The sequence below is a fragment of the Corvus moneduloides genome, chromosome 6, assembly GCF_009650955.1.
Source record: "Corvus moneduloides isolate bCorMon1 chromosome 6, bCorMon1.pri, whole genome shotgun sequence".
Lineage (NCBI taxonomy): Eukaryota > Metazoa > Chordata > Aves > Passeriformes > Corvidae > Corvus > Corvus moneduloides.
In genome coordinates, this window is record NC_045481.1 from 45632573 (window position 1) to 45650949 (window position 18377).

The 18377-nt window shown below is 48.5% G+C and overlaps 2 protein-coding genes across 5 annotated transcripts in view; both read left to right on the forward strand.

Annotated features, from left to right (window-relative positions):
• CRACR2B (calcium release activated channel regulator 2B) overlaps positions 1-14060 on the forward strand; it is a 29399-nt gene extending 15339 nt beyond the window's left edge. Inside the window, exons 11-18 of one of the 2 annotated variants that reach the window (XM_032111581.1) lie at positions 2693-2772; positions 5127-5421; positions 5600-5741; positions 5970-6051; positions 8395-8509; positions 9991-10098; positions 10806-10882; positions 11908-14060. In XM_032111581.1, the coding sequence (XP_031967472.1) occupies positions 2693-2772; positions 5127-5421; positions 5600-5741; positions 5970-6051; positions 8395-8509; positions 9991-10098; positions 10806-10882; positions 11908-11992 (984 nt within the window). In that variant the 3' untranslated portion in view covers positions 11993-14060. Of the gene's footprint in view, positions 1-2692; positions 2773-5126; positions 5422-5599; positions 5742-5969; positions 6052-8394; positions 8510-9402; positions 9508-9990; positions 10099-10805; positions 10883-11907 lie in introns of those variants that run through there. The other variant, XR_004240697.1, reaches the window with a different exon arrangement.
• A 2887-nt stretch (positions 14061-16947) lies between these two features.
• CD151 (CD151 molecule (Raph blood group)) overlaps positions 16948-18377 on the forward strand; it is a 36026-nt gene continuing 34596 nt past the window's right edge. For 2 of the 3 annotated variants that reach the window (XM_032111584.1, XM_032111583.1), the window contains exon 1: positions 16948-17053. The gene's annotated coding sequence lies outside the window, so the exon portion shown is untranslated. The remainder of the gene's footprint in view (positions 17054-18377) is intronic. The other variant, XM_032111586.1, reaches the window with a different exon arrangement.

Genomic DNA, 18377 nt, shown 5'->3' on the forward strand with positions numbered 1-18377 from the left:
GTGTGCAAAGCTTGTCTGCTTCTCCTCTATTCTCTTCTCCCGTTCCCCTGCAAAGACCTGCTGCTGCAGGTGGACCCAAGAGAGAGCCTAGCAGAGAGAGTCATAGCACAGAAGGGGCTGCTTTCTCCCTTCTCCTGGCACTGGCAGCAGGGAATGAGGTGCAGGGTGAACTCTTCCTACCACCATTGCTCATCTACCAAGGCTGTGTCTTGTTGGGCAGTTGAAGCCTGTACTGGAGTAAGGTTTTTTTTTTTCCTTTGGCCACTCTCATTTCAGCCTGCAGGGAAGCAGGGCTCCAAGGGCTTGCAGAGATGCTGCTATCATCATACACCTGCAGAAGATCTGCTCTCCAGCCTGTCTCACAGTAAGGGGGAGAGAAAATGGCAGTATTTCCCTGCAGAAGCAAAAAGGAGAGTCCAGCCTTCTGATGGGGATCCCTAGTGTGCAACACACTCTGCCAGACACTATCAGTGCTTTTACAGGCTAAAAAGAAACCCAAGGCCTTAATACCCTCTCTTAGTGCTGGGAAGAGTTATTTCCATGAAATTAAGGTGTGGTGAACAGAGGTTCTTTCATAGCAAAGATTTTGAAGTGGTTGGAAGGAGGAGTTGGGCTATATGTGGCTGATAGCACCCAGTCACTGCTCCTTTGCTCTTCTCAGTTCCCAGCTTAATACCTTGCTCTTCATAAGAGTTTCTGGCCTTGCCAGGGTGGGCAGACCCTGACCCCGCTGCACTGTGGGGCACTCTCTTGTCCCAGATGAGAGGCTGGGTCACAAATAGTGATATATGGCTATTTCTGCCTATGTGCAAACCACTGATGGGTATTTTTAAGACCCAGGGGTTCCAGGTTCAGTTTCACACCCATGACCCATCTGGCTGTGGAGTTATGCTTGCATGCTTTATGTTAACCGAGCAAATTTCATGTCTGCTCATCATGAAGAGTGGTTTTGGTACTTTGACTATATTTGACATGTATTTTTATTTCAGTGGTAAACCAGAATCTTTCCCATCCAAAATGCTTGTACATGTGCTGTTGTGGAATCCTTGTCATTGTGTGTTACACAGCTGTGATGTCGCATCTGTCCCTTTATCATCCCGGTGAAAAGCCAAATGTTACACAAACCTGGCAGGCCAATAAAGCATGGCAGAACCAATGGCAAAACATGCCCCCTTTGTTCCTCCTTTCTTACCTGAGTACGTGCTCTGCAGGCTGTTCCCTCTCCAGGTAAGGTGCCAGAGCAGATTGTGTGGGAGTCCTTTTGCTCCACAGGTGACTTGAAGGTTGTGAGTCTGCTCCAGTGGCCTGTGACACAATTTCCTTCTTTCTGTGTGGCTAGAGGGCGCCCTCGAGTGAAGCTGCTCAAACACTGAAAACTTCCTCTTCTGTCCCTGCTGGAGAACCACTGGTTGTCTGTACCACAGCCTGGCTGTGTTGACTGGGGTGTTGTTATACACTTGGGGGTCGTTTGCCTTGGAAGATTTGTGCTCCCCACTTGTGAGCCTCTCAGTGCTGGATTGTTGCTGTGGCTGGAGGTTCTCTTGAATATCAGTTTTATATGTAAAAAATGTTTTGTTCTTTCCCCGCAAAGTTCCTAAGTGGGTCAGGCCCTTTGTGGAGCCCAGAGTGTCTCCTTTTGTTAGACTGCATTGCAGTAAAGGTGTTCTGGGAGTACTGACCAACAGAACAGCTTCTTAATTTTTTTGCCTTTTAAAATAAGCCTTCAGTAAGGGTTATTGAAGAAATAATCTTTGTAGTCCTCCGGGCTGTGGGAAGCATGAAGGAAGGCCTGTCCAGAGCTGCCTGCAGGTGTTTGGTCAGTTCAAAACTGCTGTGAGAAGCAGATCTGGCAGACTGCAAACCCATATTTCTCCACCTTTTCCCCCAGAAATAACTTGTAAGGACGTGTTAGAAATCTTCAGATTCGCAGACTGAATGCATCTCCCTTTCCCCCAGTGCCAAAGCAATGGACACCTTTCCATGCTGTCTCTCACTTCATGTTTTGTGTGTGTGTGGCCAGAGCAGTGACTCTGCTGGGAATGGCAAAGCTGCTTGTATGGGGGGGAAGAGGGTTGGGAGAGAAGTTGTCCCGCTTCTTCCTTCTCTGGGGAGCTGGTAAATACTGGCTGTAGGAAGTGTTCAGTCTGAGGTAAGTAGGAGGAAAGCATGGAGAGAGATGTTGCTGTAAGGCAGAGCATGTGCATCACCCTTTGCAGAGCTACCTCCTTCCTTTCCTGTGGTTTGTGTGCAGCTCTAGGTGAGTACAGGTGGAGGAAGGGTACTAGTGTCTTCTGAGGAAGGGGCAATTGGTCTGTCCTGCAAAACATCAGCATAAGAAAGAGGCAGGTGGGGAAAGAGAGATTCAGCTGTGAGACCAAGTGGAGAACCAGCCATAGAAATAACTCAGGCTGGCTAGAGGAAGAATTCAGTTTGGGGCATCACCAATTTTGATGGATTTAAAACTGAAGGAGAAAGCAGCAACAGTGATGGCTTCTTGCAGGAATTAAATTATCTGAACCAAGAAAAGCAAGCCCTGTGCTCACCTCTTGGAGCCTTCTAGTTAGGCACTACCACTGCACAGTGTGGGGCTGCCAGGGCTCCAGCCTTGCCTCCCGAGTGCTCTACAGAGGTGGGGAGTGGTTGAACTGGGGCTGCAATCACATTCTTCATTCCTTCTCTTTTCAACTTGCAGGTGCCTCAGAACCAAAAGCCCCTGCTGAAGAAAGAGTCAGTGCTAGGCAGTTCCCTGCTGGAGGACAAGCCTGTCAAACGGTTAGATGGGCGTTGTGTCGTGTCCATGGTGTCAGCCCGTGCCCACTGCAGTACCCTGTCGTCAAGCTGTGTCCTGTGTCTGGTTCTCCCACCTTGGTGCTGGCTGGTTTTGGGAGCATGGTGGGGGGTGCAGTTTTTCTGTGGCTCTAGCTGTCTCCTGGCATCGGGTGGTGTTGGCTCAGCATGAAGCTGAGGATACTGTTCACTAATTTCCACAGGGAGGTGGCCTCGCTGCTGCTTCTGCCTGCAGCAAGGGGGGGGAGCAAATCTAAATCTCACCAGAAAGTTTGGGACTGTTCACAGGCTGGGAGTCACAAAGACTGCCTCTCTCTGAGTCAGACAGCTCTTTGAAATGACTGAATCAACTCCCAAGTGTTCCAGTTCATCCTCAGGCACAAATCCTGTCCGCTGGTGCCTCATGCCAGAGTTCATATCCCCGGGGCATGGGAGAGGGCAGGAATTGCACAAGGGTTGGGTTCTTTCTGGCAGCTGAAAGCCTCGAGGAGAGGACCTGGCTCCAGATGGGTTCATCTTGCCCATCTCCCTCTACACCTATGCAGGTGCTCACCTGGTACACCAGGCCTCCCTTCAGCCAGGGCAGGCAACACGTCTTTGTGGCCAAGGCCTTTTCTTTTTTTTTTTTTTTTTCCACTCTACGTGCAGAATATACAGTGACCTGGCTTGGAGCTGGATCTCACAACTGCTGGCCCCAAACAAGTTTTAAAGGCAGCACGTTCCTCTGTTTCTTACCAGGTCTCTGCAGAAAGTTCCATTGCTCCCCAGTTTCTCCTGGTGCCAGCCAGAGACACAGGTCTAGGCTCAGTTTCTTCCAGCTTCAACTCACCTTTAATGCTTGCAATTCTGGTAGTGGCACTTAAGAATTTAGCTCCAGGCTCCTTGGCTCATGGACTGATGGAAAACCAGGCAGACTGTGGAGGAGGGGCTGATTCTTGAGCCCAGGTGAGAGGTTGCTTGGATAGGTCTGAGGCAGAGCTCTTTCATGGTTGTGTGACTGACACCCATTCAATATCCATCAAATCAGATAACCAAGTGTTCCCATCTTCCTCCCCAATTCTTTCTTGCAAAGATCCTTCTAACTGCTACTGGCATAAACCCACTGGAAAGGCTTAACAGCTGGAGAAGTTTGGCAATGAAGGTGATCACAGAAGAAGGGGAGAAGTAGTTGTTGGTCCTGTCTCTGTCCCAGCGCTGTGTCACACCACATTGCTTGAGAAACATGAAAAGAAATCCACTGGATCTGGGGTCACTGTTCAGAGTTTTGTGTTTGTCCCTTTGCCCCTACTAAAGAGGCTTTTGAGGGCCCTCATTGTGTGACTTTGCCAGCCCTGGGAGCTGGGCACCATTCCCCTGGGACTATGTGTCCATTTTCAAGAGGGAAAAGTTCTAGCTGGCCTGGCTCTGGACTTGCATTTGGGGCAGATGCAGGGAGGGAAACCAGGAATGTGAGCTCCCTTTCATGGAAAAAAGTGTAGGCATGGCAGCAGGTGAATTTTGCAACCCAGATGAAATGTACTTGCTGGAGTGAGAAAGAATAGCCTTGATTCCTGCACTAATAGCAAGAGAAAAATGTTGCAGGGTGGGGTGGGATGTCCTGCCTCTGAAGACACTGAGTGTAGTAAGCTCTGGTCACTCTAATTTGCTTCGAAATGCAATCTGCTGCCCAGTGAAATCAATGGAGATATCTGTGGTGGATAAATCCCTCTGGTTGAGTTCTAGGTCTTCTCACTCCTTGTCTAATTCTTTAACAGTGGAAAACCAGTGATGCTGCCTTGTTCCTCAGCAATAATTCCAATAGTTTAAATTGGTTATTCTAGATGTTCTTTTGAAGGTTGTTCCTCCACCTACCATGTCAGCTCTACCCTCAGTGAGCAAGGTGCATCAGCCTGCTCTTGTGTGGGCACAGTCTGTTACTTCTTTTTGTATTGTATTTAGTAACAAAAATACAGGGGTAATTGTTACTTTTTTTTTTAAAAAAAAGAAAGGTTTTCATTTTGCTACTTTTATATGCTTTGCTTCATTTTTTTCACTACTGGGGAAGTGGAAGGCAAAAAACTCTTGAAAAATCCAAAGTGGCAATTTTTATTAAAATTAATGACATATTTGTCAGTACATATGAGTACAGCACAGCTCTGGTGAGCTGTCTCTCTTTCCTTAGGGGAGCCACCCATGTCTTAGTCACAGGGAGTATGGGGAGTGAATATATGGAGTTCCTGCAAGAGCTTTATATGCACTAATTGGATTGTGTTGGTTATTTGGGAATTTGCAACCTCCTTCTTTCCCTATCTCCTCACCCCCTCCCACCCTACCTGTGCTGCCTGTGGGCTTTAATACAGACAACTGGCCTCTGCGGACCCTCCCTTCACCTTCCCAGTGGATGTGGCAGTGGAAGAACCCAACAGAAAGAACTGTAAATACTTCCCAGGCAATGGGGTACGGATGAAGACAGGAGAAGGAGGCAGCACAAACTTTGGAGAGAGCAGCAGAGATGAGGAGAGATGGCCCTTGGCAGCAGATCCTGAGTGGTTTAAGATGACTTGGAAGGGTGACTCTGACTGCAGAAGAAATGCAGATGGTTTGGATGCTGCTCCTCTGCCTCCTCGAGCACAGCCTGTTGGCACCGAAACCAGGGTGAGTGCACTTACCTGGGGTTACTCCTTAAACACCTGTGCTAGGGCCTTGAGGGTGTTTGACTGTCTTCCCATCTAACTCCAGTTCCATAAGTTTATAGTGCCGGGGTCCAATGCCTAAATCAAAGCACCACCTGCAACTGTGCTCTTCAAAACCTCATCCCTTTTTTCCATTGCAGCTCCCAGCACTGGAACGAGCCAGCTGTTTCCCAGATCGCATCTTTAAAGTGGTGTTTGTAGGGAATTCTGGTGTTGGGAAGAGTTCCTTCATCCACCGCTTCTGCTATGACAGGTTCCTGGCTGAGCTCAACGCAACCATTGGTAAGTAATAGCGTGCCTGGCTCATCTGGATAAGGAAGGTGGGAAAGTCAGCCTGGGCAAATGTTTTTTTGCCTGTATTATAGCCCAGATAGAGGTAAAGCTGGTCCCTCTCCCGATATTGAATCAATCTGGCAATTTCCCTGAACTAAACGGAGTTGGCCTGGCTATTGTAATGGTGAGCTGCTCTCGCCCCATACTACCTTACAGTCATTGTTACCTTCCCGACAGGTATCGATTACCAGGTGAAGAGTTTGATGGTGGATAACACCCAGGTTGCCTTACAGCTGTGGGATACAGCTGGACAAGAGAGGTAAGATTTCTGCCAGGCTCAGTGGAGGAAAGGGAAAGAGTACATGCAGCTGGTTTCTGTCCCTGGGAAAACTGTCAGCTTCAGAAGGACCAGACAGGTTCATGACAGCTATTCCAGTGCTGAACCTGCAGCAAAGGTCTGCTTTAGAGATTTCTAGAAGCTGTGGCTGTGAAGCAGGGCTCGGGGATATCGCTCTGAGGATTGACAGAAAAGTAGTTTTCCATGTGTCTGACCTGCATGCTTGTGGCTCCAAGCAGTCTGTCCATAGATGTATGCCATGGGGTTCAAAGGGTGGAAAGGACTGTGAACCTTTGCAGATCTGATTCAGCTGTCAAAGCCAGCTGAATTAGCATGACCCGTGGGGAAGGTGATTTGAACTACCCTGCTGGACTCTATCAGTGAGGTTATCAACCCCTTTCACTGTCCCTTCTGCTGACAGACTTGTGGAAGTGATAATCCTTGGTAGAGAGATTATGCAGCTTTTTGTGACAGTGAACACTGGTTCCCCATTTGAAGGCCTCTAGTTTCAAAAGCATGGGATATCTCTAGATGTTACCAGCACTGTTGGTGAGGATCAGAGTAGCAGAGGATACATTTGACCCTTATCTGCTACTAGAGGTAAAGGCCCATCACTGCCTCCATGTAAATTACATTTTATTTGGGATACAATTTGAAGCTTAAGATGAAAAGCTATTTCAAGGGGACCATGAACCTCAAGGGCCTGACGAAAATAAGTACTGGGTATTTTGAGCTAAATACGTTATGGGGGCAGGCCTTCAGGGGGCAGCCAAGGTCATGGGAATATTCTAATCCTAAACTGCGCCAACGATGCTGTCTGTCTCAGTCAGCTAGACCATGCAGAGCTGGTGGGAATGTACTAAGTAGGAGTATTTATTGAAAAGTAACTCTCTCTTCCAAAATTAAGCTTCATGCTGAAGAAATAATTATTTCTGAGGGGACTCCTGTGGTTATTTTGATGCTGAAACAGAGCAATAAGGGGAGTTGCTATGACATAAAATGTGACATTTTATTGAGTCCAGATTGCAGCAGAGGCCAAATTCAAGATATTGTCTCTGCAGAAGGACCTTTAGTACAGGCCCCTGCAGCACTAGCAGGTCTTAGATGTGTATCCACAAGAGAGAGCTTGACTCAGTGCTGATACCAAATAGGAGACCTGGGAAAAAGCAAAAGCCTTTTCTTCTGGAGAAATATTAATTCCTTCTAACTAGAGGTGTCCAACAGTAAGTATCCTAAGGAAGAGATAGAAGAACCCCTTGGAGCATGTAAGACCTCCTTGGTGACTTCCCTGAGACTGATGCATGCTACCTTTGATGTTTCTTGTGGAGCATCTGGCGTGGCTGGCAGTTCCAGAGGTGCACCTTGACTGCCAAAGATACAGTCTGTGCTTTCTCAGTTGGGTAGGTGCCAGAAAGTTGTGTCCTTATTGTACTGAGAAAGACCAGGCTTCAGGCAATAACCTGAAGAGTTCAGGAGGGTAACAGCTGTAGGTTTTCTTGGCTCCTAATAGGAGAGTCTGTTATCCTGTGCAGGGCTGAAGTACATAGCTCTTTAGTGAGATCTCAGTACTTTTGTTGCAATTTATTCCATCAGTTTGCAATCAGTGCAGTTATATCATGGCTCTGTCACGAAGTACTTACAGATTATAAGCTTTGGGTTTGTTGTTTTGGTTGTTTAGTTTGGGGTTTGTTTGTTTGGTTGGCTTTGGTTGGAATTTATTCACAAAAGACAAGTCTGTGGTTTTAAGTGGTACAGACAGGAAAAAGTAGATGTCTGGCAGGAGTTTTTCCTGGAAATTGTGTCTAGCTCCTGATTTGTTATGTATAATGGGATTGGTTTATAGATTCAGTAGTGGAAACAGACTGTACTGATGCTGAATTCTTAATTGCTGTTTTGGCAGCACTGGGGCAGACATTATGCATGCCTAGTTTGTACTGTGGTACAGCTTAGTCTGCAGATTCTTCCAGACCATAGAGAAAGATCATGTTTTCTCCCTCAGTTTCCCTTTTAATAGGAAATTACCTTTTCCTATCCCACCTAAACAGATTCTTCTACTTCTTTCTTCCTGACCTACAAAGGCCTTCCTCCTTGCTTTCTCAGCACCATGCATTTGGCAAGATTCCTGCTCACCCATGGCTGCCTGGCCTGTCTCAAAGGTGGAGGGGTCTGACCTGTCACCTGTGTGTAGGCACTGGCCCTGAGGGACACACCATGCACGGGGGCTGCCAGGCCTTGCAGAGAGCCTGCACTAACAGATAATCCCATTCTGTGTCTTGTCATTGCACAAGTGGTGCTGAGAGCGCCTTTGGTTTTGTCTGGGCTCAGGTTTCGGAGCATTACCAAGCAGTACTTCCGGAAGGCAGACGGGATCCTGGTGATGTACGACATCACGGCCGAGTGCTCCTTCGTGGCGGTGCGCAACTGGATGAGCAGCATCCAGGTGAGAGCGGGACCTGGGCTGCTCCAATGCTGCTGCTGCCGGTGCTCCCTTGCTCCAGACCAGCTCCAACAGTCTGTCTGGAAGTGACATTTTTCAGTGCCCCGGGAAGTCCTATTGACCTCGTGAAGCTGAATTATCAAAGCACATGCCTGTGGTGGTCAGCTTGGGACCAGGGGCTTTGTGTTGAAGGTAACAAAGCCAGTGGTGGCCCATTAAATCAGGGAGAGCTGTTTCTGTGGCAGAATGTGGTGGGACCTGCCAAAACAGTAGTGTGGGTTTGTAAGCAGCTCATGTGCCCTGGCTACATCTCCTATACATGGTCACATCCCACCTGTGCTCAGGCAGGGAGATCTCCTTGTGTCTGGCCTATGCACAGGAAAGGGAGGTGGCCCTTTTTATTTCCTTTTTAATCTTAAAATTTGGTAACAATGTGTTAATACTCTTGGTTTTCCACCAAACACTCACTTAAAGCATTTATCTGTGGCTTATATCTTCTTGGGGAGACAAAAATACCTTTCTTTATAATTTAAATTAGTTGTGTGTAGATGATCAAGAGATGAAGGGAAATTTTCAAGGGTGGTTTTGTTTTGATTGTGCTGAGTCTCAAAAAACCAAGATCTTAGTGAAATGAGTAAGTATAGGTTGGAGGTTTCTAATATGATTAATTTCCACAAGCCTGTTGGGGAAAAAACCGAAACAAACAACCACTTATGCCTTTGGACTCTGAAAGATCAATGGTTAAGATCTTTAAAACTAACCAGGCTCTGAAAATTGGGTTCCTTTCAGGAGGAAGGTTAAACCGAGCCCACAGAAAATCAAACCACATGAAATCTGTAAATTTTAATCTCTCTCTTCTTTTCCTCTCCCCATCTGTGTATTTATTTTGTTTTCAGGTTCTGTATGTCATCCAGGGCACTAGAGTGTGGAAATATGTTTGAGCCCTGTTCTTCTGCCCATGTTTTAGTGAGCCAGTGGAACTGTAGAGAGTTTGACCAGAGGTGCGGGGGCTCCAGGAATTGCCTAGGAATAACAGTTCCTGCAGAGACAATTTACAAGGGTTCAAGGTTGCTTAACTTGCTTGGCCAGTGGATTTTCAGCATGGGATCATTGAGTTTAGGACAGCACATTAGACACAGTAATGCACATACAAAAATTACTGTGCTTATTAAGAAGCTCTGCCTGATCCCAAATTCTGAATAGCCTATGGGGCAAGCTGCTTTTTTTTAGGCATTTTGTTATTTTCCTGAGAGGCACTTATGTCTTGCCTCCCCTCTGTCACCATCCCAGCTGAACATACCAAACATTTGTAGTATGTTTCCCTAGTTCAAGCTTCCTTCCACAAATCCCTGGGGCTATTGAAGGAATGGCCCTTTAATGATCTAATGGGCCTGATCCTGCTGCCACTGAAGGTCTTGTTTGCTTGAGCTGGAAGGATCTGCTCTGAGTTGCTGGGTCTCTAGGGGTCTTTATTTCTCTTGCAGGAAGGTATCGAGGATGGAGCTGTGGTCTTTCTGCTTGGAAACAAATTGGATGCTGTGCAGAGGGAGACCCGGAATGTGCCCAAGGTGGAGGGGGAAAGGCTGGCAAAGGTGTGACTCAGTGCTCTGCTGCTTGACCTGCTCTGCAGCCACCCTCCAGCTGGCAGATAGCCCTTCTTGGAGCCCTCTTCCAGTATGGTACCTTCCCTCTCCGTCCCACCCCCTGTTTCTCCAATGTGAACATGTACCAAGGTCCCTCTGGTACCAGGGAGGATGAGGTGGTGGCCTGTACGTGGCAGACAATGGCCCTTGAGGGAGGCTCATGTATTTCTCTTGGGGCTTGATGTCCCATTACAGTCTTTCTGAGAGCAACATGCATGGCTGATTTCCCATTTGTGGGCTCCTTAATGCAACATTATCCTGCCTCTTTCCTCACTCCCTTGTCTGCCTGCCTGCTGGCACCTTGGCCCCTGGGTGGGGGGAGACAGGGTTTCAAAGGTGTTTCCTGCCTTCTGGACTCACAACAGAAAGGTAAGGGAATCAAAGGACCCTGGATGGATGCTTTCTCTTCCCAAAAAACTCCCCCAGTGCTTCCTTTTGGACACTCTGGCTTGGCTCCAAATGCTGAAAAAGCATCTCCTTTTCCTGGGTTGGTGAGCAGGGTGTGCACCCCAGCAGGGTAGCAGCCACCCTCCTGGCTCCAATGGCTCTTGGCGGGGTTCCTGGGGATGAGGGTGGGCCAGCTCCCAAGGCTGTGGGTGAATGGTGCTGGTAGAGAGCTGGCAGTCACCGTGGGTGCTTGCTGTGCTCTCTGGCAGGAGTACAAGGCTGTGTTCTACGAGTGCAGTGCGATGACTGGCTACAACATCATGGAGCCCATGCTGCACATGGCCAGGTCAGTGAACAGGAACAGTCACCCTGGGATACTTCCCCAGCTGGAGGTGACTGGTGTGGGCTCTCCTGGGGAATGGGCCCAAAGAGAGGGGTGTCAGAGATGGACTTTGTCACATCCCAAAAAAGACCTGACTCCTCTGACTTCAGGTCCTTGTCTTTTGTGCCTGGAGAGCACCAAGTGTAGACTGGATGTTTTTGCATACAAAGCTTCACCTGGTAGATCTGGCTGTTGCAAGATTAGTAGTTTAATTTGAATATTTCATCACAAAATCCTTGCATACTCCCCCAGATTTTAAGCTGGTGTTTTCAGTTTGAAGTCTGCATGCAGCTCTAAGGGTTCTTTCTTCCCTATCTTAATAAGCATTGTACAGACTGAGCTATTTCAGTGGCAATAGTTTAAAAAGGAGATAAGATACTGTTTGGCTGAAAGAAGTTTGCCCTAAGATTTTTAGTTTTTTAAAAAACAGGTAATTTTGGGGAAAAAAAAGGTATTTTAAATCTTGCATGAAAGCTATCATTTTGTTTTCTTTTATCCCTTCACCACCTCCTGCATCATCTCTGTTATAGCCACAGCAGGACTTAGCTGTTCATTAACTGGGAGGATTTACTTATCAGCTAGGTGAATTACATCTCCCATAGCACGTGCCTTCAGCATGCTTTATTACCACGCTGCTGCCCAAGATGGCCCACACAGGTGGAACAAACAACCTGGGATTCTGACATCAATGGGAGAGCTTGGGAATAAGGCACAGGCCACTCACATGGGTGCTCTGATTACTATGCCATGGTGCCCCCTCTTGTATGTGTCCAGTTGCTTTCCCCATTCCCTGGAAATTCATGCTCATTCTCTGTGTGTTTTTCATCTAGCCTGACTTCCAGAGAAGTCAAGTCTTTGGGCCTGTTACTTCTAGCAATCCTAAATGTAAATCCTAAATGGCTGGTGGAGAGCAAAGAGCAGAGGCAAGCGTCTTGGAAGGAAGATCTCAGTAACCAGGTTGTGTTCTTGCTCTGTGCTGCTCTTTCCAGGTTGCTGACAGCACAAGAAGACAGGCAGAGGGAGAATGCCCTGCAGCTGGAGGATATCAGCAGAAGGAAAGGGTGCTGCACATAAAGCACACTGATGTGCCAGCAAGAGACATGTGCCAATGGTATATCATGAAGCTGGGGATTCCTTTCAAGCAAGCTGAATTTGATGGTATCAGCTCTCTAGAGACTTGGGGAAGGTGCAGCTTTTCCCAGTCTGTGAATTTTGAGGCACAAATCAGGCCAAAATGTGCATATTATCTGCACTGTTCTACTTCCTAACTCTGCATGCAGCCCTGGTCTCTGGAGGCCTCTGCTTCTTTGGGCGAATTTGACTGGTCTTAGCTAGTAGCACAGATTGGGCCTTCTGTCTGGAGAGGTTGATTCCCTGTAAAGGGATGAAGTCTTGTTCCTGTTCTTTTTGGCAAAGAAGTGGCCTAGTAGCAGTGAGCAGAGGACACAGTGGGTCTGTATTAAATAGAATTTCCATGTAAGAGATAAAGAAATTATTTTAAGTTTGGGCTAGCTCTAAGCAGTGATCCAGGTCCCAGAGAGTAGCATCATCTCTTAGTTCTGCAACAGCAGCGCTCAGCTGAGAGCCCGCTGTGGTGAGCGAGAACACTTCCACCACTTCTGGCAAGATCTGGATCAGGCCCTGTATTTACTGCAGGATTTGGTTGGGCTTGTCAATATTGTAGTTAACAGATTCCATGTGTGATTATAGTATGGACTGATAGGATTAGTCATCCCAATGGCTTTCATGGCTTTGTCACCCTAATGGACATTTTCGATGTCCTACTGTATGTTTACGGAACACAGAGCAGTTGCCCTGGGACCCGCAGGCACTGGCATGTGCTGCTGTTTCATAGCCAATTGCAGGAGCTGTGCTATACAAACCAGGGGAGCCATATATAGCCTGTTTTAAGGCTGAATGCTGCCTGTTTCCTCCCATTCTCTTATCCTTTCCTGAAGAATCTCCAGCAACTCGGAACTGCCTCACCCGCAGTCCTGAAAGATCCCACCGCAGTGCTTTCAAGTGCACCTGGGCTGGAAGCACAGGGCAGCTGCCTGTGGGAAATGTACCTTTTTCTCTTGCAGTGACCTTGAGCAACAGCCTCACTTTACTGGTGAAGGGCCTGAGAAAGAGCTGGATTGAACCTGTTCCCATTGGGAAGAGGCCTTCTTGTCGCTAAGGGGTGGGGCAAAGCAGGGGGAGGAGAGGCACGGGCAGAGGTAGAAACTGTCCCCAGAGGTGCTCCTGTCGGCATAGCTGCCACTGTGCCTGGCCGTGGAGCTTCTGGGGTGCGATGCTTTCGGGTTTGCAGCTCAGTGGCTCTCAAAGCCTTATTGGGACTAAGTGAGATTTTTGGTAGTGCCCTTTTCCCTTTTGTTTTCGAGGCTGTTTCTGTGTGTGACTGACATTTTAGGCACAAGATGTGATACTGCAGCTGTGAAGCAGCCCCCCAGCCTTGCGGCATAGGGAAAGCCCGTACTTTGCCATGGTCTTTCCTCTCTTGGGATAAGGCGGCCACTCTGAATGTCTGTTTATTGCACAAATTTCACTGGGAGTATCCCATGCAAGTAAAGTGCTCTGAGTCATTTACAGCCCATCAGTATTACAAAGAATTTCCATGGTTCCTCCTGGTGCCCTTTACTTCTGATAGGAAAGAGGAAGTTTTTCTCTGGAAGAGCAGGATTTCTGAGTAAAAGGAAGAGCTGAAAGTAGTAAGATCCTGCTCAGTCCTTACTGTTGGCTGGCTGTGACTCACACTGTTTAACTGCACCAGCACCTTCTAGAGACTGGGAATCAGAAAGCTACAAGAGGTCCAGAAGGAAGCAGGGTAGCTGGTGTGGAGCCTGGAGTAAGACCAACAGTGCTGCCAGGGAACTGCTCGTGTTTGCAAGGAGCGATGTTTGGGAAGGGAAATCCGTGCTAAGGTGTTCTGAACATGCACCTCCCACACTCTGTACACAGCACACCCGAGACAAAGGCGTGAAATACAGCTGACACGCAAATACGGGCCAGTGTGTGTGTTACCTTTATCAGTGCTGTCATACTGCAAAGGCAAGAACCATCAGGTTCTTTTAATGTACAACCTTGAGTGGTTTTCTTAGTGTGCAAACAGTACAGACAATAAAGAAATGCTGTCTTAGAAGCGCTTGTGTTGAGAGATTTTTTTCCAGGCACCGCAGGAGATTCAGCCTCCCATCTTCAATCACTGATTGTAGTGTGACCTTCCCTTTTCACTGCTCAGGAAGTGGCCTGTCCCCCATGGTGGTACACAGGGGTTCTTACAAATAGGGAGAGAGTTGACCAGGACCCCATGTTTTGGAGGCAGAGGCTGTTTTTCAAGCAGCCAGAGTCCAGCTGTTCAGGGAAGGCAGAGCATGGGGGAGAAAAAGGCGAGACACTTCCCCAGTGTCGGGGGGTAGTGCTTTCAGAGAGGGCAGGTTCTCACCTTGTTACCTATATTCATAGAACTAAATCTTTATTTTGTTAATATCCCATGCATCCTTTTCACTAGAGTTAGGAATTTGGTTGCTTTTAATCCTTGTGCCCTGGCATGGCTCCAGCTTGGATGTTCATGCCTTACAGAACTAATCACTCTGCAGTTTTGACCAAACAAATTATTACTCATTTCCCCTGCTATAAACTGACAGCACAAGTAGTTCATTGTAACATATATTTTTTTAAAGCAGGAAGGGTGGATTTTTGTTTCAAGGATGACAAAATGGCACAGAATTTGAGCAGGCTGAGCTTGGACAACGATAAACAGCAGGGTGGGGTTTATTACTGGAAGGTCTTTTGTTGTCTCTCAGCACAATAATTAAATATCCTGTTAGAAGGCCAAGATGCAGTCTAAAGGGACATGCTGCTAGTTTTTAAACCTGTCTGATATCAGACCCAAACTAGACCAGAATTTCCAAGAAATTCATTTTACTACATCCCTCTTTTTTACCAGAATCTCTCCTGCCTCTAAATGGAAGCTCTGTGAGCAGACACCCTTTGTAAGTGACTGCTGGAAACTGCAGCATAAACGCAAATAATGGGATATCCTGAGGGGGCATGAGATGAGGGAGGATGCAAAATATGACTGCCTGGGGACTTATTCCTTCACCACATTGGCTCCAGCCTCTTAGTGAACAAGTGACTTTTTGCACATAATCTGTAAGGTATTTTGGAATCATATCACAAGAAAGTACTATTCTTATAGCCTGGGAAGCCTTATCCTGGCACATGCAACAGTGCAGCTGTGTACACAATCAGGTTGAAGGGCAAAAGCAAAAAAACCCAGCTGCTCTGATAAGCAGCCATGGTCCCACAAATCTCTGCAGGCCGGCAAAGGGACCTCACTCTGCTTTGCTTCCACTTGTCTCTTTCATGTTAATATGCTAAGGGTAAGCATAAGAGGATTAGGCTGACAGCATCTCTTTGAAAAGCCAAAACAGGGCTGAAAAGAGAGCATTAAGCCACAGTGTAAAGTTTAAAGCTTTTCCACAGGACAAATGCAGGAATTGCAAAGGTTTGAGATGTTGTTTTCCACTACCTTCTTTATTCCAGCAGCCTGAACTCCAAGGGACGCTTTCCATATACACACAATTAATGAGTTCCTGCTATGGGGATCATGCAGTCACTCACACATTATTTTCTGTCCTGTCACCTTCTGTTTGTGTCTTTTCATGATCTTTTTACTTGTTGATTGCTTAGACTATAAATATATATAGACCAAGTACTTCATCTCCAATTATAAATGTACCTCACAGCCCATTATACATCGTCACGTGCTCTGTTTGGCGATCTCCCTCTCAGTGCCAAGAGCCCCGCGGCGCTGCAGTTCAGAGCTTTGCTAGAAGGCACTCATTACTTACCTGGCTGTTGATGAGTTACACGGAAATTTCGGCTGGCGAGGCTACAATAACCCGACTCCAGCCTCTGCAGCCTGCGGGGCATGTTTATATACGTATATACGATGCTGCAAACACAAGTGTAGCTGTGTGCTACTTCTGAATATACTAGTCCACAGGAGACCTGACCAGGTACAATTAGTCTTCTCAAGGTAAACAAGTATCTGCAGTAAGTATCTATTACTCCAGCAATAAGCTGAGGATGTGGAGGTGGGGGGGGCCTGTGGTGTATCTCGCCTTTACCTGCAGGCTCTCCCAAGTGCAGGAAGCACTTGTGCCCGGTCATGCCCATTTGCTGACCCAAATCTGCCACGGTGGGAGGGTTCTGTGCTTTCCTGTTTGTGCATGAAATCCCTGGACGTGGCAAGAAGGCAGTGGCCCAGTGTGGCGGCTACCCAGGGCTCCACCAAGGAGGGCCAGGACCTGGGCAGGGGCCAGCATCTCTTGTGGCTTCCAGGTTCTGCCGCATATTCCCTGCAACAAACCTTTCAGTGTGTAAGCAAGCTGATCCTCCAAGGCTCTATTTGACCACTTGGTTCTCCAGCAGCTCTGAACTAAAGCTTAGGCAGGATTCTCATGCGCTGAGAGAGAGACTCCTTGGGAAGGATGAAGTGATTTTTGAGTTGGGCACATGGAGAGCTTAAGGCAAGCAGGAGGTTCTAAACTGGCCTTTTCCTTCCCTGCCCAGATCTCCTCTCTTCATCCCGCCCCTGAAAAAGCATGTGCGGCCACTCAGCCGTGGAGTGGAGAGGGCGTGGGTCTTTTCCTGGGAGCATCCCCCGCACAGGGCTGCTGCTTAGCACAGAAGTATGTGGGCTGCGGCTCAAGTGAGGTAATGGGAGGATGAGACAATGTGCCAGTCAGGGCTTGATTTTAATTTACAGGGTGTTCCATGGAAAACTCTTTTAACAAGCAGGTCTGACGCCTTAAAGAAAAAAAAAAAAAGCCGCTCCAGCAGCAGTAGTTCGCTGTATGGTGTTGCCTGCGGCAATGGAAATGGCAACGTGAGGCGCGGGAGCCGAGCCGGGGCTGCGGATGGCGCCGCAGAGCACGAGCAGCCCCGGCCGCAGGGGGCGAGCCGGGCCGGCCGGGAGCGGGGGAGGTGGCCCGGGCTGGGGTGGGCCGGGCAGGGCCGGCCGCGCCTCCCTCCCGCCCTCCTGAGAGTGCCTCCCGTCCCCGCCTGCCTCCCTCCCGCGCAGCGCGGCAGGTCGGGGCGTGCGGCGGCGCGGAGCGGTGGCCGACGGTGAGGCGGAGCGCCCGAAATGGCGGCGCCGGGGGGACGGCGGGAGGCGGGGGGCGCGGCGGCCCCGGGGAAGCGAGGCCGGGGAAGGGGCTGGGGCGGCAGCACCGGAGAGCGGGGCCGAGCGCGGCCCCTGGGCCCCGTGTGCGGCAGCGGGGCCCGGCGCTCCCTCCCTCCCGCCGTCCCTGCCGGCAGCCCGCACCCGTGGGGACCTGGCCGCGGCCACCCAACCCCGGCCCTGCCGCAGCCCTGCTTTGCTTCCCCTGCACTGCCCTGTGGCATTGCACAGCTTCGCAGGGGCTTGGCCCGTGTTCGCTTTGTTGTGGTTCTTCTTTTTTTTTTTTTTTTTCATTAGAAAAGTGTTTTAACCTGTTGCAGGTGGTGTCATAAACTTTGCACAGCCCGCGGAATTAGTGAAGGTGTTCTGAATATTGCTATAAATCTTGTGAAACGATTATTATCCCCCTCTGTCTTTTGTTCAGTTAAATTTCCCTGTTGTACAAATAAAGACTTGGCCTTTATGCTGGGCTTGCAGGACCCGAGGAGGAGGAGGAGGGAGAGAGTGAGCCCTTGTTTACCACGCAGTCCAGGCGGTGTTCTGTTCCCTTCATTTTCTGGAAGCTGCATCAAATGGGGAGCTGATGACGATGGGTTATTGCTGCACCGTGGTGCTGCTTGGCATGAGGAATCTTTACAAGTAGCTGCTTCTTCTTGTCCTCTCATGAAGAACATGCTGTAATTTTTTAAATCTGACTTTTCCTGAGAGCTTTTGTAATCAACTTGTTGCAGTATCCTGTTGAATTTTAGCAATGACATGTCTTTATTTCAAGCTACTGTGTAGCATCCCTTAAATTGTGCTGCTTCACTTCCTTTGTCCTCCTACAGCGCTTCCTGGCTTTCCCTGAGGGTTCATGTGGTGCCTCGTAGAACAAGGGTTGATCGAAATAGCATCACCCATCAGAGGCCATTTAGTTCAAACAGTTTTGAAAGATGGTCCTTTTGCAAAAATGCATTTCCTTTGCCACCTAAAGGCCATTGGCAAGGTTCTAAGGGAAGCTTTTGGTTTGGTGGGTGGTCTTACTACCTGATACTGTGGAGGCCGAAGAGCCTCTTAGCATGCCACCAGTCAGACAAAGTCCATCCCAGTCCTCTTGGCTGACTGTTGTTGCTGCCAAAGGGCTGCCTGTTGTGGAGGGAGCGGAACGCCTGGCTCCGTTGAGCTGTTGCTGAGCTCATGGTAACTAGAAAAGTCAGTGCAGAAGTTTCAGTGTATTTATATTCTCTGAAGCATTTTGCGTGCCTAGGACAGGCAGTTCCCAATCTGTGG